General features: G+C 29.8%; 1 protein-coding gene across 1 annotated transcript in view; it reads left to right on the top strand.

Moving 5' to 3' along the window:
- LOC142320242 (paired box protein Pax-4-like) overlaps window positions 1–27247 on the top strand; it is a 151653-nt gene that overhangs the window by 89455 nt on the left and 34951 nt on the right. Inside the window, exon 3 of the mRNA XM_075357940.1 lies at window positions 22455–22616. Coding sequence (XP_075214055.1) covers window positions 22455–22616 — 162 coding nt within the window. The remainder of the gene's footprint in view (window positions 1–22454; window positions 22617–27247) is intronic.

The raw sequence follows: 27247 nt of genomic DNA, 5'->3' as shown, positions 1-27247 counted from the left end.
AAGTTATGCACCTTTCCAACTCCAAAATAAAATATTCCAGACTATTAGAAAACGTTATCAATGAGAAACAAACAAAACCAATTGATACGGGTTTCTATTTTGTTTTTTTGCACAAAAAATATTATTTTATTATGATATTAAGATATTGATATCCACTGACTACCAAAAATATTTTATTATGAAATAAAACAAAACGCGCTACAAAAAATACAAGAGTAAATGATAATACATAATAAATTATGAACTTAAAAAAAATTATAAAAAAAACTATTGTTTAGAGATAGTGGATGACTAAATAAGATATTATTAGTTAGAAAATTTTATTTGAAATATTCATTTAATGAACATTCACCGGCCATTCAAATATTCTTTTAAGAGATGCTAGTCGTAAGCTGTACAGAACCAAATACGAGTAGGTTGGTAAAAAAAAAATTAAGACTTTGTATTGTACAGAAAAAGACGTAGAGGTAACAGTTATGCGCAGTTTGTAGTTAACGAAATAAGCGAATCATCTTTTTTATCAAAACGTTATTTTCTGCCTTTAGGAATCCTATTAAGAAAACTTCTGGATTTATTAATCGACTTGATTGAAAAATATATACTAGCGCATATTTTTTCTAAAAACGTTTTAGGAAACGTTAGTTTCAGCTCAGTAACACAGTTCTGTTAACGTGCAGAAATAAATTTGAATAATATGTAAGTAGATCTTTTACTGAATTTTTAACCTGGGCTCTGTCACATATCCTAGTTCACATATAGGCAACTAAAAAACTAAAATTAAGCTTAATAAATATTTATTATAGCTCACATGAGATCTATTTTCTTTACACAAATTTTTAACATTTTCTTTTTGACGATAATTGAAGTCATGACACGATAATGTTGATAAAAATATAAATTAAAACAGTTTCTTAAAATTAAACAGATAGTAGTAAACATAAAAGAGCACAGTAAGCTACCAAAGACCATAAATGACTTTATTTTCTGGTTAATGGACCTTATCGTAAGCATACTAAGCCTTCGATTAATGAAATTTATAAAATACGAGGTGTGATCAAAAAACACGGTGAATGAATTTTTATAGTGGCAACTGCCGACGCTACATCCATATGCTGTAATTTGTCCAATACCGTGATCAACTGAGACAGGCAGGGACAAGTTGTAACACGTTCGAGCTTGCCAGTCAGCTGCCAGAGCCGCTAGAGTGAGGTTGTATTTATCGTGTCTGTCGCTCAACATGGATTTTGAACAACACATTAACATTAAGTTTTGTTTTAAGTTGAAAAAGAGCGCCAAAGAAGCTCACGAAATGTTAGAATCGGTGTACGGCGATAATGTGGTAAAACTTTGAAGATTGTGTACAAGTGGTATGACCAATTTAAAAACTGAAATGAGTCTGTTGAAGACGAGCAGCGTGCGGGACATCCAGTAACCTCAAAAACAGTTGAAAATGTGCAAAAAGTGGAAAAAATGGTTCGTTCAAACAGGCGAATGACTACTCGAGAGCTATCGGAACATCTCGTACGGATCCGTCCAAAGCATTTTAACTAATGAATTGCAAATGAGACGATTGAGTGCAAAATTTGTTCCCAGACTTTTGAGTGATGAACAGAAGGAAAATCGTGTGTCAATTTGCACGGAGTTGAAGGGTCGTCTTCATGCAGACTCTCATGCGGACTTCATGGCCAAAATTGTAACTGGATATGAAATTTGGGTCTATGACTATGACCCTGAGACGAAAATGCAGAGTTCCCAATGGAAAACCAGTTCATCTCCTCGCCCTAAAAATGCACGTCAGTCAAAATCCAACATCAAGGTCATGCTCGTTGTTTTTTTCGATAGTGAGGGCATAGTGCGATCAGAGTTCGTTCCAAGGGGAACAATTGTAAACTCTGAATTTTATAAGGGTGTAATGCAACGTTTGCGAAACGATGTACGAAGAAAGCGACCAGAAAAATGGACCAATGGCTTCCTTCTTCACCACGACAACGCGCCGTGTCACAACTCGCTTCTCATTCGCAAGTTTTTGGCCGAAAAAAGTGTTCCTGTCTGTCCACATCCGCCATACTCACCGGATTTAGCACCATGCGACTTTTGGCTCTTCCCAAAAATTAAAACTGTGTTTAAAGGAAAACGTTTTGACACCATTGCTGACATTGAGAGGGCCACGACCGAGCAGCTGAAAGCCCTTCCGAAAGACGCCAAGGACAGTACTTTGAAGGAGATTAAATCGAATTCTATGTAACCTTATTACTTTTTTTAATAAAAAATTATTCACCGTATTTTTTGATCACATTTCGTAACAGTTTTCAATGTAAAATGACAAATAATTTGCTCGTAAATATATTTCTAATTAAGTTCTAATAGAAAGAAAAAATGAACACGGTTTTACGAATATCACCGAAAATTAAATTACCTAGAGTGCTTGAACAGTGAGACACATTTGCACAATTTAAGAAAAAATTAGTTTCTAGAAATGTAAAGCCACATTTGAAATAATCGTTCCAGCTAGGCGTTGGCTGGCAAACCATTCAAAATGTCTTGAGATTCAGAGTGAAAAGTCTTGAAGCTTAAAGGACAGCAATTGGTGGGCAACACTTGTTGAAACCTGTAACACTATTTTGTAATTCGAGTTCCTATATGTTACAATAATAACAAAGTAACAAACGCTACTATATATTTTATTACTAAAAAATGTTATCCATTTTATATTTTAACTTAACACATCTAGAGATCAGTAGATGTACAATTATAAAAAAAATTATCGAATTTTTATAACACAAATTAAATGACGCAGCGTTTTTAATTAAAACATGAATACATAGAATTACAAAATTTCTGATCTTGTTTTTAGTTTTACCAACTCATTTTCTTTTTTATTTTAAGTGATACTGATAGCGTATAACTATTTTATCTTAAAAGATAAGTAAAGTTTTAACAGAAAGAGCAGCCTATGGCTATAACCAAGTGTTATATGATGAATATTTTATTTTCAAAAACCAGTCTTATTAAATCTTATTTGTATTTTCACAAATATTTTTAGAGGAATTTTCTGTAAAGAGAGGTTATGAATTTTTAGTTCAGAAATATTAGTTATGATACCAAAATAATAATTTTTTTTTTTATTTTAAAAATGTTATTCTTGTATCGTTATGTAAAAAATATGGTTCTGATATCCGCGCTTACTTGATAATATCACTGTGTACAGATTATTTATTTAGATAAAAATATCTAATTTCTAATACATTGTTGTGAAGGTAAGAACGGGCTAAAGTTGAGATTGGATGATTGAGAAACAGATAAAAAAATGGATATACGAGAAGGGTACAGGTAACCAGTGCCGGTGACTTGTATGAACGACAGATATCAACGTGTGTGTCTGTCTGCTTGTGTTGTACAGTGCGTGAACTGCTGGCTAGATGTATCTTGCAGTCACGGGTGTTTGAACCAACATAATTTCCATAATTTCACAATTGTAGGAGGGGGGAAAAGAAAGACAGAGAAAGAATGAAAGAGGAAGAGAAATGTAAAAAAAAAAGTGGGAGAAGGCAAAGATGCACAGCTCAGTACACTTGGCCAATGTTAAACTAGCGAGTAAAGGTATTATTCATTGACTGCTTTGGGTGGATCTTAAATTCAGCGTTAAGTGTGTCGAGTTGCTAGTCTCCGCTCACTTGAATTTGTGGAAGGTTTCACCCCCTGGAGCTTTGTTCCGTGCAACAAAGACATAATACTAAGCCATATCCTTTCTAAGAAAAAAAAAAACAAAAAATACTAGACGAACGATATTCTTTAATTGAGGACGATTGTGTGTAACATAATAAACAATTTATTAATGTAATTGTTATTCAGTTATTAAATAATTAAGTTACTGATTTACAATACAATGTGTTTCCGTTAAAAAGGTGAGAAAAGGAGTTATTAGAACAGTATTATTTATTTCTATTAATTATAATTAACTATTTTAACTTTTATCTCATTATGTCAAAAGGATACCTTCTCTGTGGCATCATGACGTAAATAACCACAGAATGGGAAAAGAAAGGTAAATAACATTTTCCTTCTTTCTCCTATAGTAAATATTTTGAAAGACGGTATATTTGTTTGGTATGTACAATTGTGTTTTCCTTTGTATCCTTATAACTCCAGAATGATTGAACCGATTTTCTTGAAACAGAAATCAATTGATTATACTCAATTACACAAGTACTACTTCATATACGATGATAGATGAAACACATTATGACGAACGGTACAAACTATTTTATATATACACTTTGACTTACGAAAATTATTTAAAAATCGTAAAGTGGGATGGTTAATAAAAAGGCTTGAAAAAGCGGATTTAAAAAAGTAAGGAAAATCAAATTGTGTGTAAAATATTAAAAGAAAAGTTAAAATAAATGACACTTTTAACGTAAAGAATTAAATTTTTTACTTAAATTATCAGATTAATTAATTTTGTTTCTTATCTAAAAAATTCCTTTGTAAAATGTACATTTATAAAACAAACAATACAATTTAATGAAAAAAAAAAAAAAACATTAAACAAATAAATGAAAATGATTGCAATACAAAAGAAATTAATTTAATTATGTATTTAACTACAGTACTCGGACAAGTATTTTTCTCTTAGAAATAAGATTTATAAACAAATGAATGACAGCAATGAAGAATATTTCAGTAATCTTAACTGACATAATTATAAGCAAATTTGGTATCGATTTAAATAAAACCTTAATGATAAAAAAATTACATGAAATATTAAAAATATTAAAATGTATAAAAAAGAAATTAAATAAGTAAATATAAAAATAATAATAAATGGACTTTTGTAATAATTCAGGAATATTTATTTGTCTATAAAACTATTTATCCACTTACTAGTTCGTATTTTCTTTAAGTTTAATACTTAAATTTCTACTTCTAAATTTTTTGCGAAAATTTCTGCTTCATTAGAACGTTCTAAGTGAAATTAAATTTAAAATTATAGAGGTTTACCATCTCAGCAGTTTACATAAAATGAAATATTCTGCTGCTATTACAATCTATGGCAAGTAACTAAATTATTGTTTTGTTTTTTTTTATTGTTTATATTCGCATCAAATAAAAGTCATTAACAACTTAAACTAATATATAAGTGTTCATATAAAATTAGACAATAAACACCAAACACTGGATAACAAATATTAAAACAGGAACATAGCCATTAGACTATTTTTACCGAGCACACAGTACTCCGTAAGAAATCACACAAGCAAAATCGCTAAATTGAGCTCATCATCTCACTAATACAGAGAGACCGCAACAGTCTTATTTCATGAGGTTGAACAAACCCTTTACATCTGAACCCAAGTTTAACTGTCGACGAATAATCCCGAACATCGGACAATCTAACAGTCAGTGGTTAACGGAGCATTTTACATCGTATGGCCCAATCTCAGCCGCATTAGGATGACTTGATCTCAAAAGGATTCTTGATCTTAAAAGGTTTCTCAAATACGTTCTCCTGGATGCCATGTAAGTCCATGGGAGAACTCAGCAGCCAGAGTTTATTCCATTGTGAACGTAGTTTGACAAGGAATGCCTTCGTGAATGTGCTTTCACACGTTAATTGTAATCAAATGCCATTTTTTTACCTATCTCTTGGGAGCCTCATCAACTCATTCGTCTCGAGAATGCCGCAATGGCCCGGGACCCATACGAATATCACTTTCTTGCTAACTCTTGAGAGAATGTCATAGATAATTTAAATAATGGGTTCAGGTAGTCTACAATTCAAGCTCACAAGTGCATACCAAGAGTCAGTTATTATCATCACTACGGGTCTCAATAACTCTCAAGGCAGAGTGGTACCCCAACTGTGTTCTCTTGGGGTAAATGTGTTCTCTTGGGGGTCTACCCCCATGTTATCTCTTTATTTGATAGTATTATTGAACATTTATACCAGTCGGCTGAGCCAGAACCGTCTGAATAGATGTGTGTGTAACCGTTGTAGTTCTTAGCAATCTCGCTAAATTGCTCCCTAGCAGCTCGGCAATGTAGATCCCGCTTGCGACTTCCAGACAGTAAATATTCAATCTTAAGCGAAGGGCGCAGCGGTGCATTTCCTTTCCGAGAATCCTCGGAACAGACAGTTAGAGTTCCAAGAGATAGCGAAACAGTCTGAAATCGAAAGGCTGGAGTAAGGAATTCTTCCCCTGAAACTGTTGAGTGCGAGAGTAACTGATGGACGTGAAAAAATATTTTTCTTCTTATCACAATTTGAATATATATTTAAATACGTATTGAATATTTTAAATTAAATATATTATTTTTCCAAACCGTTAAAATGTTCAAATTTTATTTATTCATTAATTTTATATCTTCATTCCAAATTTCAATATGTATATTTTCTATAAAGTAAAAAATTAATATCATTTTGGCATTTGTTTACTAAAATTTAAATTGTGAGTCTATTTTCGCTAACGTCATCGAAGTAACGAATTCAATTTTTAAATCTAAATCGTAGTAATGTTCGGGAATCGTTTTTTAAAATATCCCTGTTTATCATTTAAGTTTGTAAAATTTACGTTTGTCATTTACGTTTGTTTACAATATTCTATTTTATAAAATCTTGTTTTATTATAAATATATTTAATAATAATAAAATAAAAAACTATTATAAAGAAAATCAATAAATAAATATTAATTTAAATATAATAAAAAATAAATTTACATTAAGAGAGGCAAAAAATATTTTTATAAGGGTAAATTCATATTTCAGATTTATTTTATTTTTAATTAATTAATTTACAAAATTAATTAATTAAAAAACTAATATTTAATTAATATGTTATGAAAAATATAACAGAAATTACTACAATATTATTTTCAATAAATCATGAATACTTAAAATTAATCACGTGATCTTCCTCCATTATCGAATTGAGAAAATGATATTTTTTGAATTCAATACATAAATCTTATCATTAAATTAGCATTCTCCATTTAAAATTAAGACAGTCTTAATATAAATGCTTTCCTAAAATAAGAAAATCTAAAACATAGTTTATTCAGGAAAGTTTCATTTCCTAAGATATTAAAATTCTGTTCGAATCCCGGTCAGGCATGGCATCTTTTCATACGCTATCAATTTCCATCGGGATAATGACTTGTTACCGCTCTTTCATAAAAAAAAAAAAAAAAAAAGTAAAAAAGAATCCTGTTTTTTTGTTTATTTATTTTATTTTTTTTTTTATACTAAATGTTATACTTTTGTAGCCATTTATTTATGTTTTTTTACTATCTTAAATTGTTAACAAAACTTCCTAAATTTGCTTTCTTTTTAGATGTATAGAATATGTACAGTTTGAGGTGGTCTTCGTGAACCACATAATATTCTTTCGGTAACATCATGTACCCAGAATTCATGGCCTGCGCAAAATCGCAAAGTAATGGAGAGAAAGGGATGTTGCAGTCTAAATCCTGTTTGCCATCATGGTGACATGAACCGACGAGATGAACTTGGCAGTAACATTACAAAATGGCTGACTATATTCTTATTATAAATATATTTTTTTTTGCTCCTTTTTCTTTATACCATTTACGGTAAATTAAAATAATCGGTTATGCTTACCTAATATGACGCTATTAGCAATATATTTTAAAACACAAAGTTTAAAATTGGTTTTAATAATTAATTATCCTCATTTAATAATTGTATTGCGGTTTAACTTATTAACATAACATTATTAAATCTATAATTATTTCTCCAGTGTACATTTTAATATTAATATCATTCAGGTATAAAGTTTAATACGAAATATTAGGTCAGTTGTTTTTTTCACTTCTTTGTTTTATACAAATATTTCTCTCTTTAATTTAAAATTGTGTTTTTTTATACTAAAAGCTGAAGGGGTTTTGTAAACAAATTAAAAGTCTTTAAAAATTTATATTAATCAGATTAATAGAATAATATTGAGTTGTGGTCTGAGTTGACTGCTAAATTCAGTTTAGTAAATCAGAATGTATAAAATACGTATTAAAATTGTTTTCCGAATTTTTACCAATGACAAAATAAAAAATTCTGCTAATTTTTTCTATTTAAATACTATAAAAAGGTATTCGTATTTAGAAAAATATATATATTTTAGAATGAAGTGCTGTTTAGGATATGGCGAGTTATAGTTTTGCTTACCTTCCATCCAGTCCTTTCTTCCAGAAGGTCTTGGAATCGAATACTGAATGGTATTAATACGATTAAGGATAGTTGAAAAAGCACAAAAAGCTAAACTAAGTTACTCTAAAAATAGAAAAACGCAAAGTGTTTGTTTTCAGAATCATCAGAACTATAATTGATTAACTGTATTTATTGAATTATTTAATGCATACGAAGCCATATAAAGCAAGAAAACACTTTAATAAGAAAAAAAAAATAGTAACAGGATTATAAAAAATTGATTTACTTTCATTTGAAAATAGGGTTAAGAATAAACATTAAATCAACTAAATAATGGAAAATTTTCTATTTAGTCTTTCACTCAAGAAAAACTCCTGAAGAACTTAAAAAATTTAACTTTTTCCTTTTAATTAAATTCATCACTAAAAGATTTTTACAGAAAAAATTTTTTTTTTTACTCTTCATCAAAAATTACATAAAAAAATTGGGTATTTCACAGGAAAATATTTAAAGAATCTAACTGTAATGTAATGTAAGAATTGTAATGTTAATGCAATTTTGTCCTGCTTTGCAGCATTTTTTTGAGAGAAAATAAATTATTTATTTTAAATAGATAAATTATTTACTTAAAATAAATAATTTATTAATGTTACAAATAAAGGCTTAAACCCAATTAAAGTTGTAGAAAAAGATGTGATGAGTTTTGCAGTGTGTGAAAAGTTTCCAGAAAGATCAGAATTCGCTCAGGACCTCTTTTTTATTTTTTATTTTTATTTTCAACCTCCATGACCACCGTTAGGTACTACTTCAGAGAATGAGATGCTACCACTCGCTCCACGGAGGCCGGCCCCAGAACCTTCTGGATAAAAGGCAGTACACTACAACTCACTATTATGTTACAATTATTACGTATACTGACACTGCTAGTGGAATGATACTTCATCTTTCATCAACAATGTGAGTTTCATCTAATAATTTTTGGAAATAAAAAATCAGAAAGTGGTAATATAAACAGAAAATTATATAGTCATTATTGTAGACTAACGCAGTTACGCAAAACTAGTTCAAAACTTCCTTTCAAATAACAACTAATTTAAATTATGCAGGAAGTTTTTTTATTTTATTTATTTTTATGCATAAGTTTAAATCACACAGTTAATCACAAATGTTTAATAAATTAGTGTTATTAACTAACATCCTGTATGGTATAAGATCGTGAAAAATTAAAATATTGTTTAACAGATAATTCTTCCAATATTTACCAAATATCCTGCTCATATATATATATATATATATATATATATACACACACACACATACACACACACTGCTGTTACTTAAATAAAGGACCACAGTTGAATCAAGCCATTTAAACTGGAGTATCATATTTCCTGAGTTAATTAAACAAATTGTCAAATATGAATTAAATTTCATTAAAAATTTAAGAATATTATTGTTAAATATGAACAGAATTTTAACAGCTGAACTTAAAAGGAATCTGTTGAAGAGATATGAGTTGTATATGAATTTCTTACTCAAAGAAAGAGTCATTTCATTCTAGCCTAAAATTTTTTTTATTCTTCAACCAGTATATTTACAATCGGCTCCTTAAGGGGTTCTTAAGGAAAAACTCCTATAATAAGTAATTCATAATAATAGTTATCATTAAGCAGTAATCTTAAAGTTCATTAGAAAAAATATTTCTGCCAACACTTCATAGTCCGTAAAAACAAAATATTAATAAATAAAAAAAACAATAAACAAATAGTCAAATCAAATATTAAAAAAAAAATAAAAATAAAGAAATAAAGCAAACAGGAATTAAGTAAAGTAAAATAAACAAGTTAATATCACTAGTCTTGTCATTTATCAAACTGCCATTCAGTAGCCCTTCAAGTCTGGCATAAGGAGACGTTTCAATCTGTCTGTTTTAGGCAGGTTTTTCGTTTCAACCTGTCTATTTTAGAAAGGGACGATTCTAGCCTAAAATAATAGAAAAATATTTATTAAACGTATTATTTTTCAGTTTGTAGGAAAAAATTATTTTCGTATCTTTGTAACTTTTAAAAAAAAAGAGAGGATTAACTGAGATAATCTTGTGATCTTGAGTAATGATTGACTACAATCGTTTATTCAACGTAATTATCAAATTTTGGTAAAATTTGTAACTGCGTACCAATAAAAACTAAAAAAATTCAGTAAGATACCAAGAAATGAAGCGAATATCGGTTATCAGTGAAATTTTACTGTAATAATTTCTTTTTATATTACGGTATTCCGATGAACAAATTTTAAAGTTTCTTAGTTTATATTTCATTGGCAGTCTTCTCATATAAAACAAAAAATCTTATCCCATTTTAGTGCATGAAATATATTCATATTAGCATTCTCATACGTCATACACATAATATATTTGCATGTCAATGCTGCATACCAAAGTGAGGCAAATTAATAATTTATATCGATTTTGGTATAAATATATATATATATATATATACATGCATCTAATGCATTCTCCATGAATTATTCAGGAAATTAGGACTGACTTTACTGAAACTTGCTGTATTAATTATAATAGTTATATTTTAACTTAAAATATTTAGGAGGTACCCGCCTGTTTTATAAAAAATAAGTTTTTAGATATGAAAACTGGGTTCATTCACTGTAACCTTTCAGATACGTTCTTAAAAATAATACTAAAAAAAATTAAAGTCCATAAAATATATTTTTTAAGAAAATACTTTTAAATTTTAAACAGGACTTAAAATGACAGGACTTTTAACAAAAATACTGGAAAGTTAAAAATCCCCACATTTATAAAAAAGAAAAAAAATACATCACTATGAAAAGTCCGACTTGAAAAAAAAATGATTTGCATTTTATTCTAAATTTTTCATATGAACTAGCTTATTTGTTGAGTGTGTTGGTTTGTAAGTAACCATATATTGGAAAAATTAGTGTTTTATATCCACCGTCCTTAGTCTAGTTCTGTATGGATGACTGACATTCTACTTCCTGTTGTAATCATTTATTCACTTTCCTTTATTTAAACAAATGGAGACATGATAATTACCTATTTTACAACTAAGGATTATTTCTTAAATACAGATGCTTCTTTATTATGAAAGTTTTCAAAACGATATTTACATTTTGAAGAGTAAACTGAAAGCAATTTATAATAGTACTGCTACATCTTTTTCGATGAGTTTGAAGTTTAATTACTCCGTTTATAATAAGAATAAACATATTAAGAAAGGTCTTGTTTTAATAAAAAATATTTTTTCTGTCATTCTATGAAATTTCATTTTTATTATTAGAATTTTTATCGACAAAAAAAACACGGAAAATTTGTTTATATTTTTTATTTTATTATAATCTGATTGGTACTTAAAGCCCATGAAAAATGCGCAAAAACATTCTAAAAATTTACCCTACTACTTTGTAATACAAAATCTTTTCTTAAAATCCTTTTGCAGTTTGAAATTTTTTCCGACAGCACGTTTTTAGTTATCAGTCGATTTTCAGTAATTCTGTGTGTAACAAAAAAATGTATAATGATGAAAAACTACTGTTATAACATTAGAGATGAATTAATAAATATGTGGATAAAAATACATTTAAAAATTTCTTGTTACTATGAGCTATTGAATTCTCCTAGAAAAAAAAATGATTTGACAGTTTTACCTTACAAACAGATGTCCATAACTACAGTTAAGTGAGCAGTGTTATTAATGGATTGTAATATGTTTTTAAAATCTTATCAACTTTTAATTTTTAATTAAAAAGAATCATTTCTGGTTGAGATAGAAACTACTTAAAAAACTTAAGGAAAATATACCGCGACTAGTAAAGTGGGCAATGGCTGCAAATGAAGAAACAAAAACATAACTTATTATTTATCAGACTATGTTAAACAATAAGCAACTCGTATCTACTTCAAGTGATGAAGTGTTTTATTTGTAATCTGTGTCATAAATATACCACAAGTTGCTTGTTTTGTATACTGTTATGATTTTAGAAAAAAAAAAAAGATTTATAATAAAAAGTTATCCTTCGCAAAAACCATGTACAAGAAAGAGTAGAAATAAAAACAAAATTAAGAGGTTTTTTTTCTATAAAATTACCAATATTAAAATATGAAATCCTAGAAGTGATTTCTATAAATATTTTATTGTACTTTATTAGCTGAGTGAGATTGAAGAAATTGCCTTAATCTTAAGAAATGATGATGTATTTTTTCACGAAGATCCAATTTACATTAGTTATGCCAAATAAGAAGATAGTTTATTGCTGTTGGTAACTGGCGCAGTTATAAGTGGGTTTTGACCTGCATTATCGATGGTAATGAAACGATGTGAAATCGAGCATCTGTCAGAAAGACCGTGTCGCGATGAATGGCAATTCCATAGTGATAGCACATACCGGTGATTTATCGATCTATCTATCGAACGGTGCCTGTCAGTCGGAATATTCAGGTGGCGGTGGAAGAAGAAGCCCGGACTAATAAAGATCAGATAGGTTATGATGTGTTACAGAGATTATACTGGAGTTTGCCCCCCACCCTTTAGAAAGACCAAATCGAATGGCGACAGAGATTTCACATGGACAACGACAAAAGGGTTCATCATTAGAGCTAGACGTGTCGAGACTAATCGAAAATAACTCATATCGATTGTGAATCTCAGCTATTTTACACTAATTCCCAGTAATGTGGCGTTGTGGATGATTGGGTTGCCCCGTAGGCCACATATCCGCATTTCTGGATGCTCTCTCGACCGTGTCTGTGGTATATCCCGCTGTGGAGCCTCGCGAACACGCTCCTCTTGCGAAGCAGCCTTTCGTTACGGCTGCAGAGAAACCGTTTTTTCCTTGAACTCAGTTGTAATCTAATCTTCTGAACACAGAGAAAAAATTAAGTTTATAGTAGTACGGCCTACAACAAAAACTATTTCGCCACAATAGCCTATGACTTTGTACGCTTATAATACTAACGCATACAATAGATAAAAAATTTAATATTATCGATATTCAACGGCATAAAAGTAAACCGTGCTTCATGAAGATTAATAAAATGAAATTATCAATTAATAGGCAGAGCTACTCATGATACATTTATTTGGAAAAGTTTATCGTATTGAAAAAAATTATATTTTTTAATAACATATTCCTTTTAAAAAAGATTTTTTTTAAATGTCTTAAAAATAAATTTTATTCACTCAATATTTGCTATCTCTGTTAATTTAGCACTTATGTAAAGGTTACTTTTATGACGTTCGGATTATGTTAATTTTAATCTAATTTATGTTCTTAAAACAAATTACAGCCAAAAATAAATTTAATTAAGTTTGTACGTTTGCATATGGAAGTAAAAGGCAACTTTATAATCATTACTTTTGATCAGTCACACAACCAATATTGCCTAAGTTTAAAATGATATCACCAATAGAATATAGATCAGTTTTTGTAACAAAAATCGCATAAGTAAATTTTCTGAATGAAATTAAATTATTAAAATTATTATTTTTATTTGGATGAAGTTTTCTCATATAGATTTATTAAACTTAATAACCTATATTTAATTTTTTATAGTTAACATTAAGAAAGAAGACTTTTTACATTATTCAAGGAAAAATTACCTAGATGAAGTAATAAGTGGAAAAATACTAAACCCTTTCCGAGAATCGTACTCTAGACTACCTATTTAAAAGATAACTTCAACAATTATATCAGCTTATATAATAGTTTCAATTTTTGACGATTTCTTATAAATGTTGTAATATTAAAATCAAATTTATTTTCAGATTTAAATATTGAAAAAAAAAAACTGAAAGGAATGGTCAACTTCATTGAATCTCTCTAATGGTTGAAAAGAAGACACTACTAAAAAGAAGTAACACAGTTCAATTCAGTTTGTAGTTCTCTGAACTTTCAGTGTCAAATATATAATAATTACAAAGCTAAATAATAAATTATTAATTTGTTACTATATATACAACAGAAATATGTAGGTAAATTTTCCTTGTAATGTAGATTTTTTACTATAAATTATAGTTCTGGTAATATATTATTATGAAATACTCATTACGTATCCTACAACTGCTAATTATATAAAATAAACGTTTAGAAGGATTAAAAATGTTCAAATTCAATTTATTCATCAAACTTTGACGCCGATTTCAAAAAGTCGAAATTTAACTTTTTTTTATATATATTGTTTACTAAATTTTTCTATATAAAAAATATGGAAAAAAATAATATCGATATCCCTATAATAATAGCTATTTGTATGAATCCCAATAGAAACTAAACCTTGATAAAAAAAAAAAAATAATAAAAAGGACGCAGAGAAACGATAACTGTTAACTTATAAAGCGTCAACTGAGGTTGTCTTGAATGTAGAGAAATGCATTTTTCTCTGTATTAAATTTTCCGATTAATCTTAAAGAAATTGTGCGTGAAAATGATTATATAATATATCAGGCATATATCATTACGCTATAATAATCCAGTACAAATTTAAGATTACAAACAAATCAAGTGTTTTTAAATTAATGCAATTGTCTAATATTTTCGTTTGCAATATCTTTCATCTATATTATAGAAATAAACGTATTAATACGGGATCAATAGAGACATTTTTTTTAACTAATTTTTTTTAATATAATCGATACATCCGAATCGTTCTGTTTCTTTGATTTGACTTCAGCATATTAAAAAAAAAAAAAATTAAATGCAATACAACAATTACAATATTAAAAGATTACTTAAAAAAACAATTTTATTATATAATTATACTATAAAATTACACGAAAGTATGTTGTACTACAATATTATACATTATTTTACTAAAACTTTATAATTATAAAATATTACAATTTTACCTTAATATATCTTACACTAAAACATTATATTACACCCCTGCCTAATAAAACTTTACAGTATATTGCAGTACATATAACATACTATTATTTTTATTATAATGAAATATACAATATTTTATTGTTTATTTACGCAATAATATATAACAATATGGTATCATGTATCCTAAAAATATAATTGACGTTTCATCTTTAATTAATTTGTCTTTGTTTTTGTCTTTATTCTAGAACAATTGGAATTAATAGGTGATTTGCATCGGATTAGATTTTTTCTTTTTCTTATGCGAAGGACAACTTTCTTTTTCCTGTTTATCCTCCGGTATTTAAGCGGTTGAACTGGTTACTAGGAAGAAGGTCCGAATTGTCGTTAAATAACAAACTTTTGTTGTATTTTAAAGTCAGTATTGGCGAACAGTATTGGGATAAAGTTTCGGTTATGGCAAGCAATAGCAATATCGACATCATCCAAAGGTCCCAGAACAAAGTGCTGAGGAACATATAGGAGGCGGTCTGCGAAGAACAAAGTGATCCACGATTACCTAAAGATGCCATCTATTCGTGAAGAAATTCACCGGCTAAGTTCAAATTACTTAAGCTTAACGTCCACAAAAGCCATCTGCTGTTAACCTTTTTAATAGTGAAGGGGGAGACGACTGAAGTCGTCTCGTGCATATTGGATCTAAAGGCTTTTGTGCGTTGAATATCATACTTTTCTTGCTGAAATTTTTGTTGATACTATTTATGAATTATTTTAGTTGACTGATATGGATTATTTTGCTTCGTTATTTACGAATTATGAATCGTTTAAGGTTTACTAACTTATTTTGTTTCGTGGTTTTCACTTTGTTTTTTATATGTAACTTGTTAATTTGTTATATGTCTTCTTTGTTTCTCATATATGACTTTTTGTTATTTTTTCCTGTTAAGCCTCCGGTAATTACCGTTCAGATAATTCTTCAGAGGATGGTATGAGTATAAATGAATACTTCATATGTATGAGTGTAAATGAAGTGTAGTCTTGTACATTCTCAGTTCGACCATTCCTGAGATGTGTGGTTAATTGAAACCCAACGACCAAAGAACACCGGTATCCACGATCTAGTATTCAAATCCATGTAAAAATAACTGGCTTTACTAGGACTTGAACGCTGTAACTCTCGACTTCCAAATCAGCTAATTTGGGAAGACGCGTTAACCACTAGACCAACCCGGTGGGTGCGAAGGACAACTTAGACCTCACAAATATCACTTCTTTCTAGCTAATTTTTTCTTCTTCAATGGTTTCTCATTATTTCGACATAGCTTCGTTTTTGCTCATCTATCAATTTTTTCCTGTTCTTTTTCTGTTACAGAAATTTTATATTGTAAAATATTCTTCGAAATTTATTTATATCCCAATAGTCCTATTCTTTTAAGCCTGTCCTTTGGATGTTTTCTTCTATCTGTTTTTGGCAATTTGTTTGTTTTTTATATATCATAGCTTGTCAAAGATTTATTTATTTAATCTGTTTATGTCTATCCGGATTGTATGCTCCCCAAACATTTAACCATCTTTTCCTTATCGCTGTTTCTAGGATTCCTTGATTTTGATAGATCTTCTTATTAGATTTCAGTCTGTATCTTTCCTCGATTATCATTAGACCATGAATTTTTCCTTAGTAAGGTTCTTTCAGTCTTGAGTAATTTTTCGAGGTTTGTTAGATGTTTTTATTTATAAATTAAAATTAATTTGTTAGGATTATATTATTTATAAATTAAGACAAAATTTTTAATGTTGTAAATTTCCAGGTAAGTTAACATTAATCAGGGAGCCCTGCAGAGAACAAAACAAATGATAGTCTGACGATACCAGGTACGGATGCATTAAAAGGTCCCAGTCATGTTGGGTCAGTCCAACTCAGTCAAGTCCATCTCAATTTCTGACGGGACGTAAAGATGTATGCGGTCTGGCGTTGTCAGCGTGGTATACGACACTCTTTTTTTTTACCAATTCAGAACTTTTCTTTTGAGTTGCTAGGTGCAATCGCGCTTATTGTCGACAGTACAGGTCTATCATTCTGCCTGGTGGCAGCGGCTCGTGATGCAGGATTCCCTTCCAATCCCCAAAAAAGGCACAGCAAAACCTTTCTGGGCTTTACAACAGACTGTGAAGGTTCTCCTCGCTTCGACCACGATCTTTCTCGCAAATTGTTGTAGTAGGTTATCCAAATTTTCATCAACCGCTTCAGAAATGTCTCGATCTAGTTACGTTTTAGTAGAGATTCGCAGATAGAAGTTCGATCAAGTAAATTTTTCTGAGTCAGATCATGTGGCATCCAAACGGCGAGCTTCTTTTTGTAGTCATCTTTCTCAAAATTGTTTAACACTCTTTGGTTATGGATTTTTAGTTCATTGGCGATGTCATTACTGTTTGCCTGCCGGTTTTCCTCCATCTTTGCAGAATATCATTCAATTTTTGTCCACTGCGACTAGCAATTTGGAAATTGAAATTTCCAGAAAGAAAGCCACTGAACTATTTTTTTGGCTGTTGCTTTTGATAACGTATCTTGTTCATAAACAGTAAAATTTATTCACAGGCCTGCACAGCAGTTGCACCTTTATGGAAGTAAAAGTGTAAAATATAGCTCAATTTAGAGAAAAGTTCATTCATCTCTGCCTTATGTCTGAGTACAAGAATTCCAACACTTTTGCACATCTACTAGCTTCAATTGCCAGCTGTCAAATGACGTTCAGAACGAAATGGAACGCAAGAGAAGCGGAAGTTTATTATTGTCTCTCTACTAATCGCAGAACCTGGACAACGTACCTTGCTGCTATGTCTTTTTTTTATAGGTCGGGTCATTATTTAGTTATTGGCGGTTATAGATTTTCATGTTTTATTTATGAACGGATTTGGTTTTTACGTTCCGATCCACTAGACTAATGTGACGGAATTTAACGGGGCTTATCGTGAGCGACTAGGCGCATATGAACCTCGTACTCCCGGTGCAATTCTCCTTCAGTCCGTTCGTTGAAGTCCTTTCGGTGCCAGCGCCTTTCAGGCTAACAGGAATACGCCTACCGGGGCCCCAATTTTTGGAAGAAGCGATGCGCTTCCTTCTCCGGAGGGAGCCGCATGTTCTGGCTGGAGTAAAATTGTAAGTTAGGAAAGGATTGTAAATTGGTAAGGAAAAGTTAGGCAAATTCTTCTTAATTCTGGCTGCCCTTCATATTGCTTTTCTGCTGGGCCTATCAGCCGGCGTCAATTGCCTGCGCCAACTGTTAAACCTCTAACAGACAAAATCGGAAACAAGAACATTTCCCTAATCTAGTGGGGAGGCACCTCATACGTGTAGTATTCGTGGTATACAACACATATATGATGACAATGCCAAGATATACTATAATTGTGCGTAGCCTAATAATGTAATGGTAGGATACTTCCTTAGAGTGGCCCTATTCAGGGTCAAGGTTTGGTCTGGGTTGTTTTATTGTTTTCATATGAATGATTTAGCTTCCACCCAAAGTCGGACTCCAACGACGGACGTAAAAAAAAATTAATTTTTGATACAAATTTTTGTATCCTCGCGCGCAGCTCCGATAAAACGCAACAAAACCAGTAATAGTTTGATATCAACTATTTGTGTTCATTTTCAGAGCTATGGTGCGATGGTGCGATGGTGGATCGATACTTACTAATGATGGCCCTTTTCAAGCCCAAACATGATTCGAAGTTCCTCTTTAATTTACAAGGCGTTTTAATTCTCGAAGCCCCGATTGTGATTTTTCACCGCAACGTATCTGGAAAAAAATATATAAACAAATTTTTTTGTACTTACTTTTAAATGGTCCTCGTCTGGGCGAATGTTGGATATCAGATCGAGTTTTGCCCTTCCCAAAACAGCCGAGTGACGGGGATGTTTAACGATAAAAAATGCATTCGTTTATGAAAACGGCCCTTTTAGGGGACGAGGTTTGTCATGTGGTTCTCTTTACAGATCACACGATATAGGGGCTCCCAGCCCTGGCTTATCATTACTCGACCACTTTTCCCGGCTTTTCACAGTGGTTTATCCAACACGCCGTGTGGTATTTTTCGTACGCTCTGTGTCGTAGGATCGTCGTGGCAGATGTCTCTGAGATGGCGATGCTCGTTCACAGCCGCTCTCCCGAACATCCCGTGCGTCTGCGCCACACCCACCTCCAATACGGTTTTTAATCCCATATCGTAGTGAAGCGTAGCCTTTCTAACAAACCACGGGCTCCGAATATCGTACGTAATGCTACATTTTCGACGGTCACGTGCTTTTTTTATGGAATGTGGAGCACAACAAAGCTCCACATGCCGGGTAAGCATATTCCAGGATTAGTAGGACGTATAGATTTATGAGTAATTTAGTCGCCTGTGGATAGGGGCTGGCACGGTTAAGTACTGGGTTTAGAGAGGCCCTGGCGGCCTTTGCCTTCTGGGACACGACGTTCGGCCTAACTCATTGCGACTCATATACTCCTGAGATTTGGGAAGCTAATGCTATGTCGTGTGCAAAAGGCTCACTACTTTTTAGTCTACATATTCTGTCTTTTTCTGGTTTAGTTTAATACCCGAACTTAAAAGTTTTAAATCTCTATTTAACTTTGTTTATTTACAACGTTTTTGAAATTGGCTTATATGAGAAAGTTAAATTTAAAAAAAAAACTATAAGTATAATATAATTAACAATTGTTATGTTTAGAAGTATCATTTGATGATAAAAGTGAGGATGATAACTGGATCGGGGTCTGGCTTCTTGTTACCTACGATATCCTGTCGCGGAACACAGCAGTGCCATCAATACCTCAGACATCTCAGGTAGACCTGCGTGTTTAAGCTATCTAAACGATGAGTAAAAATAATTATTAAATTTTGCAAATCTTAATTTATATTAAATTTATAATTTAATTTTCGATTTAATTATTTGCTAAATGTAAAGAAAGATTTATTCATTTGAAGATGAAATGAAATTCTAATCCCTGATTTGTTGGACTTTTTACTGCATTTTATTTTTTTAGAACGTCTCGTTGATTTGTTGGAGTACATTTCACCAACTTAATAAAAAAAGTAAGAAAAAAAAGAAATTTTAATTTTCTGTTATTTATCTTAGATTTTAATGTGTTCTTTGTGTTACATAATTATTGCATATAATTGTCGATTAATTTATTATTTTTTTGTGTAACATAACAGTTTATTTTGACTACTTTCTTATTTTTTATTTATTACGTTCCTATATTGCCAATAAATTTTATATTTATTGTTAAAGATGTTGTACGAAGCTCCTTTATGATACATCTTTATTCTTTTTTTTTAATTGACAAACCACACCCCTATTCGTCAATCAGTTAAAAGGAGCCGTCTTATTTTTGCTCATTTTAAATGTAAAATTTTATTTTACTGAACGTTTAGCGATTTAATCTATCACAAAATTATCAATAAAAGAATTATTTTTTCAGTATTTGATTTAAGATAACTAAAGATCTTCTGATGTTTTCTTTCGCTAGTTTTAGGACAACAAAATTATTACCTTACCTGAAGTGAGTTTACACATACATTTTATGTTTAAGTCATGCATATAATACGACACTAAAATAGTCTGTTAAATTCATTTCTAAATCATGTATATCGCTTGATAATTGCACTAAATATATATTAAAAAACCTACTTTCCTTCCTATAACCTTAAATACAAGTACATATAATAAAAATTATATATAATTAAGATTTCAGTTAGCTAGAAACTGTAGTAATTGTTAAGTCGATTTACAAATTTTAATTATAATTGAAAAAGTGACGGTAAAATGTAAAATGAATTCAAAGAATCAGAGACTGTTTCCCGTGATTATTATAAAACGTGTTCCATCTAAATTAGTATTGTAACACTGTGCAAGTTCGACTAAGGAGCAAGCATATTTGTTCCGGATAGTAATTGATTGCCAGTTCTTCCGGTGGTCCCACGGCCCCCGAGACACAAAAACGGTTTTGTTCACCACGACGGGGTGCCCTATTATGGAAATTGGAGACAACCTAATGTAGCAGTAGCAACAGCATCACCAGTGGAAGCCTCAGTATTCAGCATAGCTGCTTTACTTGACGCTCCGTTATTCACGTACGCAATAATATACAGGTAGATTATGTTGAACAGCAGCAAATATTACGATCATAATGGTATGCATTATATAAATTGAGGTCGTAAGCTGGCCGTCATTTGTGAATATCAATTTACCTTTAAATCACAAGCAGTGTTACTGATCGAATATTATCTGTGTTTTTTTAATCGTGTAAAATTCAGGTATCTGAAATTAAACATTATTTAACTAATTAAATGAATCAAGTAGTTATTTGTTCAACCAATTTAAAATATAGTATGACGTTATTAAATGATAACAAGTTAGTAATTCATTTAGATTAAAGTAAAAGCTTATTTGCACGTACAAAAATAGCTTATAATTTTCTATCAATTTACTTTTCTATTAAACAGCGCACGTTGAATAATATATTTTATTTTTAATAATGAAATAAAAAGATCTATGCTAAGAAATATGCCAATGAATTCATACGTGTCTATGAATTCACGATTTTACATTTTATCCCAATCAAATACGTTCGAGCTTATACAGCATTTTCTATATGTATTTTATTATATAACTACAAGTTATACTTGTAGACAAACTACATAGTTTGTCGTCAAATAAAATATTAAAATTGGTCGTTCGTTAGCAGAATAAAATCAATTTTATTTCTCCTCACTCATTAACACCGTATATTTTAAAAATTATTTGCCTTTCCAATCTCACAATTAAGGAATAAACAAACTAACATTTTTTTGATCATAATTATTGTTAGTAGACTACTGTAAATTATTCTTTGATTAAGACAAGTTTTTCAAATTCATCTACGGGAACTCTATTTTGTTCTTTTACGTTACGTAACCCGTTCAGTCATTTCTAATATATGTATTCTTTTTCAAACGTTATTTTTCATTTTGTAAAACACATCGTTTTCGATTTACGCTATCGATTAACTCAAGAAGCTTACAAAGTTATGCCGTTATCAAGATAAATTTACGCCTAAAACTTTTCAACAACGTTCCAAAAAATACAGTGGTAAATAAATTATTCGAATCAGACTAATATTTCTAGAGATTTAAGCGAACATCAGTTTATAAAGATGAATTTTTGCTTTTCATTTGTAAATTGTTCGATTATTAGTTTTTTTATTAATTTTCTTGTTCAATTGATTTTTAGATAAATAATCATTTTTTTCACATTGTTTTTCATCTACCTGTATTTTTTAGCCATCACTCATTTAGTTATAACATTTATATTGCATGTTTTGTAATTAATATTTCGTTTACATAAAATATTTTGCAGTATTATATTATCTTTCATTCTTCTTTGTTATAGAAAGAACACCGTCTACACTGAGGGAATTGTACGCTCTGGCAGCTAGTCAACAGCCGCTGGCGTCACTAGTTACACAACAGCAACAAAGATTACTGGAGCTATCAAGATTTAGACATTTTGATCTTCTTTCACATCAACAAGGAGCTGTTACAAAACTTTTAGGTAAGTTTAAAAAAAATTCAAAAAACAAAAAAAATAAAAAACATATATTTGATTACATATGTAAAATTATTTTTTAAAAAAGCCTTTATTTAACTAATATTAATATTAACATTAATAAAAAAGGAAACAAATTAACAAATTAGAAAAACCCTCTAAAAAGTAAAAAATAAGAATTAAATCAAATTGGGAAATTTAACAAAAAAAAATATAATATATTAACAAATATAAAAATGCATTGAAAAGTAAAAATTAAATTATATAAGTATCTAATAAATAACCAATAAATAAATGTAATAATTATTAAATTTTAAAATTAAAAGTAATGAAAATATTTAGTTAAATAAAAGCGTGGCGCAGTTATTATAATTTATTTAAAACAACACAACATTTATTTTTATAACAATTAATCTTCATTTTCATTTTAAATAACGACGCGAGGAGGCGGAAAGGTCTGCTGAAACCTCTCCAGTTGAGACTGACTAGCTACAAGTAACAATCTGGGAAAGTGCACCCACTCGCTTTCTTTGTACGTGTTCTCACATAGTTGAAGTTTATTTTCGAATTCTGCTTGTAATCTAAGTCAAATTGAACGCACTCTTTCCGCTAAAAGTTTCATTTTAATTAATTATGATTTTTTATTTAATGAATTCATAATTACGATTACAATTATAATGATAATAATTAATAATTTTTCAAATTACCGTCAAAATGTAATAACTTTGTGCAAGATTTCTAAATTTAATTTTTATTTTTAATCTTATTAACCCTTAAAGGTCATCTCGGAGCAAATTTGAACCATCAAAGAATTAAAACTTGAGTTATTATATTACAGATAAATAAAGTATATACATATACTAAACAAGCTCATTAAACAAAAAATATATTTTTAAATACAGCAAATGTCTATAAATACTTATTCGAAAAGTTTGTTATAGAAACTGCGCTACGCTTTTATTTAACTAAATATTTTCATTACTTTTAATTTTTAATTTTAATAATTCTTACATTTATTTATTTTTTATTTATTAGATATTTATGTAGTTTATTTTTTATTTTTATTTTTATAAACGAGTTAAATAAAAGCTTTGTTGTTTATTAAGACTAAAAAAAAAGTAAAAATATTTATTTTTACGCATCGATGTTACATACGTGTATCAAATTTCAATGATTTTCATACGATAGTTGATGAAAAATAAAGATTTTAACAATATGCATGAATTTAGCGTAGGGGTAGCCCGTGGGCGGGTGGGGGGTGGGTCATATCCACATTATAACACCGTAGCATTGTATTGTCATCGAAGTTATATATGTGTGCCAAATATCATTGATTTTCATACGATAGATCAAAAGATATAGCAGTTGCAAGATTTGATTATAACTAAAGCAAGTTAAATAAAAGAATATAAAAATTCTAAGATAATTTCATTTTAACCAAGAAATGGATATTTTGTAAAGTTTAATATAATATATAAATTTTATTATATATCTCCTGGCTTTATTATTAAATAAAATATGAAGATTTCTTTTTAAATTAAACCACTGATAGTGATAACGAATTTTAATTTAATTTTGAAGAAAAAATTAAAAGCAGTTTTTTCCACAGATTCTTGGGAAGCATTTTGACCCGATTGAGATACATTCCTTTAATAAATTTTCTTCATGGATCCAATGAAATAGGCTAATGAACAGAAAAAAATTAGACATTTTTTTCCAATTTTAAGGAATAAATTACCAAAACCCATCAACTAGGAAAAAAGAGAGTGATCTACTGGCAGTCATCTATACTAATCCACAAAAAAATTAAAAAAACTAAAAATTCCACAGGTTCATCATATTTATAACCTAAAAGGAAAGTCTGGGAAATAATAGAGAAAGAAATATTTAAAAAAATACTTTTTTTTAAGTTGTAGGCGCTATCCAAAGAATAGTAGGAGGAACTTTAAACGAATTCAATATTTTACTTAGTAGGAAAGTTATAGCGATATTTTGTTTTTTTTTTCGAAAAAGCCCTCCCATTTCCATCCTCATGGTTTGATTTTGCCCATTAACAAACTAGACCGAGATTTTGGGTCGTTATAATTTATGTACCAATTTGAAAGTTATTGGCGGAAAATTACGGTAGTTATCGTGTCAACAAGAAAGTGAAATATATATATATATAAACTTATAAACTGACGGTGGTTTTGGGGTCTGGTGGGTGTGAAACGCGAAGAAATGTCGAAATTTTCCGGAAGTCGAATCATGGTACCCGTAACAATAGATAGATTTCTTATGAAATCTACCTATCAGGCTCAGTGGTCCCTATGACAAGCTCTCAGTAATTCTTAATGAAGTGTGAGGTAAGAAGTATTAACTGAACTTTAAATTTTACAAGAAATCTGTAAATTGAATCTGTCTATTAAAGAGAATGCAGTAATAAGTTGTTAAGTGAAAGGGCAAGGAAAAAATCTATGAAATAAATTTGTTGTTTATTTTTATCAGAATTCAAAATTAATTGTTAGAAAAAACCAAACTAATAGCAATATTTTAATTTATTTAACATCGGAAATTGGAGAAATTTCAAGGTTTAAATAATAATTTTTAACTTGCTTAACAAGCATTATTTATTATCTTTTATTTTTAACAAACATAAATAATTTAACGTAATTTTTTTAGATAAAAATCTATAAATTTATTTATATTATTATTGTTACTTTTTTAAATAAAAATATGTTGAAAATAAAATAACCTTTTAAAAAATCCAGGTGTTTAAAATGGGAGTGTTAATGGTTTTACCAAGAAGGATTATTTTAAAGTTGTTGTTGTAGCGTAACGACTGCAGTCGTCGAATATAGTAAATTAATGGAAGTAGAATTATTACATATATAGCTCACCTATACTCGCTTAACTGGCAACTTGAAAACCGACTGCACTAAATGGTCCCGAGGCGTTACTTTCGGTGTTGATCATTGCGAACAATGCTATAGTATAACTACAGTACCGGGCGTTATAACTACACTCATAAACTGGAAGCATAGTGGTTTTTATGACGGACTGTCATAGTCATAAAATTGTGTAATTGTAGTTGAAAATTGTAGGTTACCGTCTTACCGAGCACTAGTGCTTACTTCGCCTATTGACCTTATACTATCATTAAGGCTGGCAACACTGAATAATACTTATCTGGTTAACTGCCCAGTCCCCTCTTCTTCTAAACTACCGACCCTTTCTTACTACAGACACAATACACTACCTAGTTAAACATTCCTGCGGCTCGATGCTGAAACCACTTTATACTAAAAAAGCATTCCGAACAGTTATAATATGTTTCAATAAATTTAAAGTATATAGTACAAAGAAAATGTTTATAACTTCATTTTAGCATTACAAGGTTTTATATTTATTCATGACTTCTTTATTTCAGTTTTAACTAACTATTAGTTTAGTTTCTTTATTTACAGATGATTAGCCTGTTAAAAAAAGACTACGGTGATGCTTACTATAAAATAAAAGGAAATATTAAATAAAATTACATGATTTTCAGACATTTAATTTAATACTTTATAAAATTTATTACACCATACATTTATAGAGAATTCAAATTAACGTATTTTTTCAATTTTTTTCCGATATTAATAATTTTATTAAAACGTTATTGCATTTTCAGTATAGCATGTCTATAATTTTCTTAACCACTTTATATGGTTATTGTAAAATTAAAAAAAAATATGGCTATTGTAAAATTTTGAGAAATATTCTTCGTTAATTACGTTTAGAAGCACTTAACATTTTAAAATCAAGTTTTAACAAACACTTAAAAGACCATAAAATTTTCAATTTAATTTTAACTATTTTAAGCTGTTATGTAGTAATTCTTTGTAACATTATCTGTTTTAGCAATTCACGTAATAAGGAATCAAAATCATAGTTAAATAAATATGAATATTTCCTATAGTAAAGTAACAATAGAATTATGTATGTAACTGTCTACTTATTTTATTTTATAAACAGCAATCACTATACAACTTTACTTCACTAAAAAATGTAATGTAAAAAAAACTGAAAAAAATTTAAAAGATGGTTTCTGACAGAAAGAGATATAACTTGTTTTGTTACTTACCGTCTTATCGAGACAAAGACCTTACAATCCTCTGTCCAATCCATACAATCCATTTGTCACATTCTTTATTAAATGTGTCACTGACGTAAACCTTTTAAAGTATAAGTAGCCCGAATCATAATTGCTTTCTCTGATAGTAATAATGTATATTTATCATACAAATCAGGGTAATGAGGAATTCAAAGGTAATGCTTACAAAGTAGAATTTACTTGAATTTTAGAGGGCTTGGTACGATAATAAGATTTAACTCAGTGACCATGAGGACGGGTATTTCATTCCATTTTTTAAAGTTCGCTATTCCTGGAAACGGTTACCTAAATTCTGAGATTAACTGTTGGCTCCTGCCGAAAACCGTTATATTTATGGCATGTAACATAAAACCATATCAGACCTCCGTGGTGCGAGTGGTAGTGTCTCGGCCTTTCATCCGGAGGTCCCGGGTTCAAACCCCGGTCTGGCATGGCATTTTCACACACGCTACAAATAATTCATCTCATCCTCTGAAGCAATATCTTATGGTGATTCCGGAGG

The sequence above is a fragment of the Lycorma delicatula genome, chromosome 2 (assembly GCF_047948215.1).
Source record: "Lycorma delicatula isolate Av1 chromosome 2, ASM4794821v1, whole genome shotgun sequence".
Classification (NCBI taxonomy): Eukaryota; Metazoa; Arthropoda; class Insecta; order Hemiptera; family Fulgoridae; genus Lycorma; species Lycorma delicatula.
This window is presented reverse-complemented; position numbering and strand designations above follow the sequence as displayed.